This window comes from Strix aluco, chromosome 13 (assembly GCF_031877795.1).
Source record: "Strix aluco isolate bStrAlu1 chromosome 13, bStrAlu1.hap1, whole genome shotgun sequence".
NCBI classification, from domain to species: Eukaryota; Metazoa; Chordata; class Aves; order Strigiformes; family Strigidae; genus Strix; species Strix aluco.
The window spans coordinates 10,272,390-10,283,320 of NC_133943.1; the positions used below are offsets into that span (position 1 = coordinate 10,272,390).

At 54.2% G+C, this 10,931-nt stretch overlaps 1 protein-coding gene across 3 annotated transcripts in view; it reads left to right on the forward strand.

The window, feature by feature from the left end:
• The window catches only part of NSD1 (nuclear receptor binding SET domain protein 1), a 69,146-nt gene extending 58,234 nt beyond the window's left edge, over positions 1 to 10,912 (forward strand). For 2 of the 3 annotated variants that reach the window (XM_074839112.1, XM_074839111.1), the window contains exon 23: positions 1,920 to 10,912. In XM_074839112.1, the coding sequence (XP_074695213.1) occupies positions 1,920 to 4,252 (2,333 nt within the window). In that variant the 3' untranslated portion in view covers positions 4,253 to 10,912. The remainder of the gene's footprint in view (positions 1 to 1,919) is intronic. The other variant, XM_074839110.1, reaches the window with a different exon arrangement.
• The last annotated feature ends 19 nt before the right edge of the window (positions 10,913 to 10,931 follow it).

Below are 10,931 nucleotides of genomic sequence, written 5' to 3' on the forward strand. Positions count from 1 at the left end.
TACAGACTAAAATAGACTCCTCAAGGATGTAATTGGAAATGCCTCCTCAGTTTGCCAGAAGACCATTAATAGCTGTTTATTGAGAATTATTTTCAGTCAGTTGTAGCCACTTTACTCTTTTTACATGTAGGCTGTTATTTTTATAGCCTGCTCCTTAGAGTATCATGCAGGACATGAAAGGTTCAGCACTTTTTACTTCAAATGTTTCCTCTGCCATGGGTATTGCTGTCGAGTAATTGGAATTTCCTGCTTGTTTGCATGTTACTAGTTGTGTGATCTTACTTCTGAGCTCTGGGCTGTCTCTGGAGAGGCTTCTTATTCATTAGGCCTTTTATCCCGTCAAAGACCATTAGAGTGGTTTGATAGGATTTATCCTTCCTGCAACACAGTGGCAGGTTTTGACTTATTTTCCATCCATACAAATGACCTCTATAATAATAGTCCCAGAGTCTTTCCAGTGGCCAAATTGAGTGTTGAGTGTGGCTCTCTGTGTTGCTGATGGTGTGGGGGGAGCAGCGACAGCCCGTGAGCCTGGAAGGGGGAAAATCACATGTAGTGTTAAACATCCCCATGCTGAAAAGGATGCTGAGAAACTGGAAAAGACACAGAAAAGCAGTGTGTATGTATTTTGAGACCGGAACAGAAGCCTTGGACTGGCTTCAAAGGAGGGGCAAAACATGCTGCGTGTTATCTCTAACCCCAGGGGAAAAACAGCATGAGAGAGGGGAGTGGGAAGCTGAAGTTGCACAAGTGCATCGAGAAATGCCCACAGCTGCTCAGAGCTGTGCTGTAGTCGTGCTCTCATCCAGAGCTGGAAGAGAGGTGCTAGCCAAAGCCACAGATGTGTGGGCTTGGTTCAGGGAGACAGGGAAGTGCCCTGACCCAGCTGGTGTCCACAGCTGCCCTCCGTCACCACTGGTGCTGTGAGTGCGGGCTGGCCTGTGCCAGGGCTGCTCTGCAGGGAGCTGCTCTCTGCAGCAAGACAGGGAGCCGCGGGGAGGGTGGCAGGGTGAGGTGTTGGGGGAGCATAGAGGCAGGAGGCATGTTTGGAAAGGCAGCAGCGGTGCTGATGCTGTGGTGAGAGGTCAGGAACTTGGCTTCGTGTGTCCTGGGTGCAAATGGCCTCCCCATTCCTTGTGTTCGTGAACTGGTGAGAATCGTTTGGTAGCAACAGCAGGAGCCTTGGCTGGGGGAGCAGGGGGCTGAACTGGTGAGGTCATCTACAAGTGAAAAAAGCAGCAATCTCTGAAGTGTAATGTGTTTTTTTAACTCTATGATGGTGTTGATACTGATGGTGAAAGATTCAGCGTGGACGTGGAGCTCCTCGGGGAGCAGCTTGGCTTTGTGTTAAGCAGTATTTTCATCACGGCCATACACAGAGGTTAAGGAAGATGCCTTTGGGTGCAGACAATAGAAACCTACTCCCTTGTGATCATTGCCCTCTCACTTCTTCTTTCTGATAAACAGGAAGGGAGGTTGTTGGCCCAGAATTAACAAAGACTTAGGTGAACCTGACACATCTACTTAAAAGGTTAATTGGGTGTATTATACACAGATACCACTGTTGTTGTCTGTGGAAATCAGAGCCACAGAGATGTGCAAGCTGGGGGTGTCTGATCTTCTCTAGAGACCCGTATTGGGTAGTGTTGTGCTGAAGTCAGATGGGCTTCTGGTCTGACTTGGTGTGGCTTGTGTTCATCATGACTATCATCACCCTTGTTACTTCTGAGGATGCAGGTCCCTGTTAACTGCCCGTCGATCCTGGGAGCTATGGCAGAAACTGAGGAGGACACATGGAATTGTATGGGAGTATTACAGGGGTGTTCCCACTCTCACTTGAACTCCCTTTACAGCAGGCCTTGTCTCTTCCCCTTGTACCACTCCTAAGGTATGTCTTTTCTCTTGTGTCTGTGCTGCAGGAAAATGGGAGTGCCCGTGGCATCAGTGTGATGTGTGTGGTAAGGAAGCAGCTTCCTTCTGCGAGATGTGCCCCAGGTCCTTCTGCAAGCAGCACCGGGAAGGCATGCTCTTCATCTCCAAGCTGGATGGACGTTTATGCTGCACAGAGCACGATCCCTGTGGGCCTAACCCTCTAGAGCCGGGAGAAATTCGTGAGTATGTGCCTTCCATAGGAGCCCTGGCTAACGGCGAGGACACCCAGCCACCTGAGCAGCCGCCTGCAGACACAGACCTGAGCGTTGAGCCTCTGGACAGCCTACCTCAGCCTGTGGCCCTCAGACTGCAGTCACCAGAAAAGCCCCCTGCTACCCTAGCGCTGAGGCTGCCGCCGTCAGACAAGCCCCCCACCACCCTAGCCCTGAGGTTGCAGCCGTCAAACAAGCCCCCCACCACCCTGGCCCTCAGGCTGCCTCCACCAGACAAACCACCAGCCACCCTGGCACTGAGACTGCCACCATCAAATAAACCCCCCACCACCTTGTCACTGAGGCTGAAGCCATCCAACAAACCCCCCACCACCCTCTCGCTTCGGCTGCAGCCTTCAGACAAACCTCCCACCACCCTGTCGCTCCGCCTGCAGCCGTCAGACAGGCCCCAGGCTGCCCTGTCCCTAAGGCTGCAGTCAGAGAAGCAACCCATCATCGTAGCGCTGAGGCCTCAGGAGCCCGACAAACCTCCCACCAATGCGGTGCTGTGGCCACTGGATGAGTCCTCCGGTGATGCCTCACAGCCTCATCTGCCGAGCAAATCTCCTCCAGGAACTCCACACTCCTTGGACGAGTCGCTTGTTACTGCTGGTGCCCTGCAGCTCCAGCTGTCAGACGAGCCTCCTGCCACCCCCGGGGTCTTGGGGTTACTGGACAAGTCCCTCATTGACACCAGGACCCAGCAGCCTGAGCTGCTGGATGAATTCCCAACGAAATGCCTGCATCCTCAACTGTCGGACAGACTTCTTGCCGTGGCAGGGACCCTGCAGTCCCAGGCGGTGGATGAGCCTCCTGCGGCCGATCAGCCTCAGCCATCAGACAGAGCTTCTGCCCAGAGCCCGCAGCTTCGGTCTGTGGAAAAGGCTCCCAGCTCCTTGGTGCCGCAGGTCCCAGCATCGGAGATGGCTCCCGGTCCTGGGGTGCTGTGGCCTCTGCCCATTGAAAAAGTCCCCAGCTCCCTGGTCTCGCGGATCCTGCCCATGGAGAAGGCTCCTGGATCAGCTGTGTCACGGCCCCCACCTCCAGAGAAGGCTTCCTTCTCCGGGGCAGCGCGGGTCCCAGCCGTGGAGAACGCTCCCAGCCCTGGGACGCCCCGTCTCCTGCCTCTGGAGAAGGCTCCTGCCTCGGGGATGTCGCGGATTCTGCCCACAGAGAAGGCTCCCAGCTTAGGGGCGCCGCGGCCTCTGCCTCCGGAGAAGGCTCCTGGCTCCCGGTCGCCGCACGTCCTGCCCATGGAGAAGGCTCTCGGCTCAGGGGCCCTGCGGATCCCGCTCACGCAGAAGGCACTCACGCCCGGGGTGCTGCGGCCCCTGCCTCTGGAGAAGGCTGCCGACTCTGGGGCCTTGCGGGTCCTGCCTCCAGAGAAGGCTCTCGGCTCCGGAGTGGCTCGGCCTCAGCTCTTGGAGAGGCCCCTCACTCTCACAGCCCCGTGGCCTCAGGCATCGGACAAGCTGGCTGCTGCTGTGGCTCCTCGGCCTCAAGCCTTGGACAAGCCTCCAGCCGCGTCAGCTCCGAGGCTGTTGCTGTCGGAGAAGGCGCTGCGGCCCGTCGACCAGAATGCACAGCCAAAGGAGAGAGGAGCCCCAGTCATGGAGCTGAGTCCCCAGCAGAAAGAGAGGACCATGTTAGCTGGCGAGCAAATCTCTTGGTCTGCTGGGAAAGCGGTGACACATGTCGGACAGGTACCTTGGCCTACGGAGAAACTACAGACACACGAGCAAACCCACTGGCCCACTGCAAAAGCCCTGACTCTTGCAGAGCAGCCTCCCCGGACAGCAGAGAAACTACCAGAGCCAACCCTTCAGCCCAGCTGGGAAGTGGCCTCAGCCCCCGCAGAGCAAACCCCTTGGACATCAGAGAGATTGCGTGCGTTTGAGCAGACCCCTCGGCCAGCCAGGGAAGCGCCGGTGCCCCCGGAGCAGATGCAGTGGCTTGTCACGAACATTCAGACAATTGACCAGATCCCTTGGCTGAGTGGAAAAGCACAGACTCCTCGGGGGCAGGACCCTTTGCCTGAACAAAACACAGCGCTAGCCCGTAACCAGGATTCTGTCTGTCATGAGTTGGCCGACTCAGAGCCAAAGTGAGGTTGGTGAATATGGGAGGCAGGTTTCAGTCTTTTAATGTTTAGGGAGGGGGAATCTTTGTGTTTTTTTTTTTTTATTCACTTCCCTGAGCCCAGCCCCTAACCCATGCACATCCCATCCATATTCTCTCGTGACATGAGCAAGGACATTCACTTCAGTCTGAGTGTGGCCCAGCCAAAGGGAGAGAGCATCCGTGACCTTTTCCTCTTCCTTTTACAACTGGTAAAGCTGAAATAAAGAGTCCACTCTGGGTAAAAATCTCCAATTCCATTGAAATGGTCACATTACTTGATCCAGCGTGTTCGAGCTCCAGGTCTGATTCGTAGCCGGGTTCCCAGATACAGCTAGGGGCCTTGCTCTTTTTACTGTATTTAGAGGAAGCAGATCAGTCAGGCTGCCCTGGGACTGGAGATGTTTCAGGGATCAGGCGGTGAGCAGTCAGGTGTACGCCCTTGCTGGACTCTGTAGAAGCAGGGAAGGGGTTTATCTGTCGTCTGCCCGGGTCTCTGTCCCTGCAGGGTGTTGCTTTGTGAGGTTTGTCCGTATGTTCACTGGGACGTGCTGCGTGTGTGGTTCACTGAAGGACAGGTATCATCTCCAGCTGAGCTGGGAGAGGAGCCCGCTGCACTTGCTCAGTGCAGTTTTCTGCAGCAATAGACAATATCCACTCAGGCTCCTTTGTACGAAGCTGAGACTGGCCAGGCCTGATAAACGGGAAATCTGAAGGAGGTCGGGGAAAAGAGAGATCTTGGAAGAAGCCATCTGGCAGTTTTTTCATTCTTGTGTCTTAATCCTTTAGCACAGGACATGTAGAGTGTTTCCTGCACTTGAAAACATTGTGACCTATAAAGCAGCAATAGCAGAGTAGGGCAGAGTGGGTTTTCCCCAAGGTGCTGAGCACCACCCTAGCAGGGTGGTGGTCCTCCCTCTCAAAGTTCCATCCAGTCTCTTCTTGACTTCTGTCGTCACCGTGAGCCAGCAGACTGAACAGACTTTTCTCCCCTTGCCTCAGACACGTTCAGGACACGGTTGCATCACACCTGGTCTTCCCAGCAGCAGGACGTGCTGCCGAGCTGCAAGTGAAGCCTGTACCGTTCTCTACACAGCGCAGAGGCAAGGGTGCCGTAGCTGTTATCAGGACCCATCTTGACACCTTCCCCTTGGGTAGCTTCTGGCTTAACTCTTCTACAACCAAAGGAGACTTGAATTAACTGGACTGTGTTGGTGTGTGTGTGTGTGTGTGCGTGCGCATGTGTGTCCTTCCAACTGAATAGTAGTTCTCACACTGGAACACGGTGGGCTCCGGCAGCTGGCTGGCTTTCTTTTTTCCTCTTCTCCCTTTTCCAGTTAAGGAGATGTTTAGTACCTGGTGGTCATCAGTCTGGTGTCCAGACTAGGCCTGCTGAAAGCCGTTTGCTCAAGCGTTGAGGCAGAAGTTCAGTTGGCCGTGGTACTGGTGGAGCGAGCGGTAGAGTCCCAGGGACCTGCAGAGTGGCGTCTTGCGACCCCTGGCACCCTCGCAGGCAGGAGGAGGACAGGCCTCCCTGGGCGGCACTGCTCGGCCTGGATGGGGTCGGTATCCTGCCAAGGAAGCACTGCTGACCAGCACTCTCCCACTCTCACAACACGTTACCTCTGTGGTTTGCCTGAGCTCGGCCGATCCGGGTGCCCCAGCCGCGGATCTCCGTGCCCACCCCCAGACCACGCGCAGCTCCAGTGTATCCTTCTCCTTCCAGGCAGACCCGTGGGTCCCTCCCCGGAAAGGGAGCGTTCCGCTCCAGGCTGACCCTCTCCCTCGGGCATGGGAGCAGGTCCTTGTTCCCACCTGGCTTGCAAGTGCCTGCTGCTCCCAGAGCAGACAGTCGTGAGCTTTGCAGTTTTCTATGAAGGGAGTCAGACACTTGTACCGAGACAAATCCCAATCCATCTCCTTTCCTGACGTACGCAGCCCAAGACAACATCCTGCTGTAAAGGCTGGGTGTGCTGGGCACAAGGGGACATTACCAGTGCTGTGGTGCATCTCTTCTCTAGTCCGAATCATTTCAGATCCTTTGTAGAATAGCTAGCGACTTCGAAAAGCTTTATGGCTTATGGAAACTTACTGTTTAATGTTTTTTTCCGGGAAGACTGGCAGGTCAGTTCCTGCTTGCTGCTGAAACTGGGGAAATGCAAGCAGCTTGTGTTTCTGCGTGACTCCTGCACAAAGGGAATCAGGACAACTCCTCAGAGCCATTGAGAGAGAAGATAATCTAAGGGCATTCATTAACTTTTTTAAACAAAATTTAAAAAAAACGGTAATGACGTTCAGTATATTAAGTATTTATCATGTGTGAGAAGGAAAATAAATCTTGAATTTACATTTATAGGCCTTCCCATGAGCTGGACTTAGTCATGTAGATTGTGTAAGTAGGGTTACCTCCGTGCCAGCCGCCCAGCCAGCTACAGCTGTAACCAGAAAGGTATCTGCACTGCTCTGTCCACCTCCGCTTCGCATTGTCACGTGTTAACTAGTTACTTGTTTCATGAAAAATAAACTGTGAATATTTTTGGTGCAGGCTTTTTTAAATCTGTAAAATGGAGAAGTTCTCAATGAATTCTCAAAAGTGCAGGTTTGAAAAAAATAACTTCATTAAATTGTGTGCTCACATAGTAGGGTGAGGTTCACGGCAGCAGCAGCCTTTCACGCAGCAGGCTCTTACCCAAAAGCTTGTTTTGAACAGTGAACGTGGATTGAACCGTTGCATGGCATTTCAAACCCACAGCCTTATTCCTCCATACCCCACGTCTCTTCTTGTCTCCCTTCATGCCTTTTCCATGAGGATCCAGGTTTCTCGCTTGCTACCTTCTAGCTACTGTCAGAAAGTTGACTTCAGTGTAGCTGGGAGGCTGCTTGGTAAAATTGGCGTTTGGAAACTTCATTGCAGGAGGAAGCCAGCAAGCTGCTTTTCCCTCCTTGCCCTCCCTGGGCAATGCTCTGTCAGATCAGGATGGCTTTTTCAGACACTTGCGGAGGGAGTAGGGGTGCTGTTAGGAATGACTGACTGCTGGGTCACATCAACAAGATGGGCAAGGCCTGACCAGGTGTGGAGATAGGTCCCAGCAGCCCTGCCCTGTCCCGCCTGCCTTCAGCCGCAGGGAGCGTGAGCATGGGCTGAGAAACAGCTCCAGGCAACAAACCCCTCATGAAGGAAATGTGGGCTTCTTCAGCACTTGAGGTGACTCTCGCTGTTGGTGGGAGCTGGTGGCACTGCCATGGAGGAGAGGGAGATGTCTGTACCGAAGTAGTTGGGTTCATTTTCTGCAGTTCATTACTGTCTTCGGAGTTTAGCCAGTTTGAATCACTGAGGTTTGTTAAGGTAGAGGAAAGCAGCAGATAACACATACCCCTGGCCCACCGCTCCTGTGGAAGAGAGACTGCTGCAGCCCTGCTCTGACCTCTCCGAGCCCTTGTGCTGGGCTTGTCCAGCTTTGCTGCAGCTCTCTGGCCAAGGTCAAGGTGCTTTTTTGCTGCGTTGGAGGGGTCTGATCACCTGGCTGCTAACAGTCTCAGGTCAGCCCTAATTGCACCCAAGGTGGGCGAGAGGTGACTCTTGTGTTGATTCACTGTTGTGTGGAGAGTTGTAGAAGCAGAATCGCGGGTGTCATTTCTGCTCAGAGCTGTGTCCCTTTCCCTGCTGTCTCAGGGAGGCTCACAGGAACTTCCCAGGCTCATGAGCCCATTCCCATTTGTAGGAATGGCTCTCCTTCCCAGTTCTGGAGGGCATGAAGGATTTGCTCCCATACAAATGCTTCGCTGGCCAACACTCTTGCTGTCAGGGCAGCCTGGCTGCCCCTGCTCAGAGCGGTGGGCTGGGGTCACTGGCTGTGGCCTCCGTCCTGCAGCAGGACCTGCTTCATTGGTGGAGTTCTGTGGTGGGCAGGAGAGTCCCAGTTGATCTTTGGTGATGGAGGAGCTCTGGTGAGGGGTGATGGCATCGTCGGGGACTTTCATGAGCATGACCTGCCTGCCCAGGCAGGGGAGGAGGATTGCAGAGGAGGAGCCACTGCAGGGCCTGTGGGACGCGTGGGCAGGAGGGGAGCGGGCACAGGCCACCGTCCTGCGTGGCTTGTCCCATCTGCACCAGCTCACAGGGCTGGCGCCCGCTATCAGCCAGGGCTCTGGTGAATCTAGCAAAGTGGCCACTGTAAGGGATAATCAGTCCCCTACTGCACGTCTTCAGATACTAACTAGCTCATGGTAGCTTGCTTTATTGCTATTCTCAAGTTAAAACTTTTCCTATTTAACAAAAAAACACCACAAGAACACAATTCACTCCAATGCACAAAGTATCCAGGTGGTACTGTGGGAGCATGCGTTATAATTCAGGGTTAAACCCTGCACAGGCACAGGCTTCGCTTTGAAGGTGTGGTTGTTATTAAAATTGAGGAGATGAGATGGTTGAATCTAAAGGACAGTAAACTAAGGTGAGACGATGTGGATTGAGGGTGCTAGAAGAGCTTCAGCTCCATTTTACAGAAAAAAAAAAAGGAAGAAAAAGAAAGAAAAAGCAGCCCTAACCTTGATGCATCTCAGCAGCGGTTTAACCTGAGCACGCTGTGGATGTGTGCTGCTCCTACCTGGATGCCACAGCCAGTGTTGTGACAGGGCAGGGGGAGTTTGTTTGAGAAACCTCAGACCTTCAACACCTTCTGGTTATTTTTAATTTCAGCCTTAACTTCTGATTTTGCTTGGTGTTTGGAATAACCGTAATTGTAACCTGCTTGTAATGTGCTTTGCCCTAAATTACTGATGAGGCTTTCAGCCTCTGCCAGCCAGTGAGTGTTAAACCGAAGTGGCAAACCGTGCAGCTACTCTGAAAGTAAAAAGGGGGCCGGTGAGGGCTCACGCTGTGTTTGACAGCCCGGGCTTTGTCCATGCTAATTACTCCCCTGTGATAGTGATAATGCAATAGGCAGCATTTGCAGCTGAGGCTGTGCCTCTTGCAGCAGCACGGCCGGGCTGATGGGGTGCTCGGGACTCCCAGGGCCTGGGAGATGGGATGCTGGAGCCTGGGGACCTCTCTGCCACTTGCCTGGCTTCAGCGGGAGTCTTGCCTGCGAGGTGGCAGTGCCCTCGCTTAGCAGGAGGTGGGAAAAGGCAAGATTTCTGCTCCGAGTCCTCCAAAAGCCATCTAGGCGAAGTCGGGCGCGGGGGGACAGCATGCGTCAGCTTGGGCTGGAGAAGTGGCGGTGATGGACAGTCCCTACAGCACTGAATCTACCTCCTAGGGAAATCTGAGAAATGGGTGTTGCTATGTCCTATTTCAAGGTAAAGTTTTAATCAGTTTGCCCTTGGCGAAGCACTTGGGCTATTGTGGTGCTATTGTAAACCGTTCGGCAGCTTAGCACAGTAGGGCTGAACTCACGGCTCCTGGCCCGCGGGCTGGAGGTTTCTTCGCCGGCTGAATCCTGTCCCCCCGTAGTTGGGGCTGGGCTTCGGCACGTGTGATGGAAACAGGACAAGGTGTGACTCGGTTCCTTCGATTTATGATGGCTTTGAGACTCAAACCAGTGTGCCAGTGGGCCCCGTGGGCGTAGGGAGCGAGTGGAGCCACGTGAAGCAAGGCAGGCGTCCGCTAACTGCATGTTCTTTGTGTCCGTTTGGTACTGAGCTGGTTTCAGTTTTTGTTTTTTTTTCTGATGTTTCCGAGTTGTTGACTTCAAGGAACTGGGTTTTGTGTATTTTTTTAGACACTGGGAACTTGTTAAAAGGAAAAGCAGCAGCACCGGGAGGCTCAAGGTGGAGCGTGGCTGGAGCTGAGGGCGGCCCAGGCCAACGTGGGTGGGAGGAGGTCAGATGTGTCAGCAGCGGCTGGCGCAGGCAGGGAGCAGGCAGGGAGCAGCTCTCCCTGCGACAGGCAGAAGCCTTCCAGCGGCCGTGCTCCCGGCCCTGCTTAACCACGGTGCCGAGTTCACCGCCCCGCCAGCCTGCTCGCCTTCGAGACACCAAATGTGTGCGATACCGCGCCTGGCTTTGACTGTCCCCTGCCACCCTCCGGTGCCACATGCTCTTGGCTGGGGCCCTGGCTGCCTGCTCCCCCCTCCGCGGGGACGGGGAGGAAGGACATGGGGGGCCACCCATAGCAGCGGCATAAGTTGTGCTGAAGCTGCGAGCGGGAAGTTTGCTCAGAGATGGGGAAGCCTTGCTGTGAGCAGCCCCACGCTGCGCTCTGCCCCCACGGAGGTCTGTTTGCAGCGGAGGGGAGTCCCCCGCAGGGTCCCGTCCCCCCGACACGGCGGGAGTTGAGGTGCCTGGCTGAGGCGGGGGCTGGCCGGAGCTGCGGGTGGGCGCTGGGGTGGTGGCCGGGGCGAGCACTGTGGGGGGCGCGTGGGTGCTTGGCCCTGGCTGGGACTCGCCTGTCAGTTCTAAGCAGGGATGCCAGAGCAGGTGAGAGAAACCTACATATTTCCAGCATGTATATTATTTTTAGAAGAGGGAGAGGGGAGAGTCTTGGACCATTGATTACTTTCATTTTGCTCCCCTTAGACTGTTGGCTGTGTATGTGAAACTTATAATGAAATGAGGGTTGCCCTGCCCAGGTGCTCCCAGAACATGTACTGTAATTCTTTGTATATAGAAGAAAAAAATTACTGTAAAGTAAAGTTTAACTTTACTCTCGATGTCCTCTTGTGGTTTGTC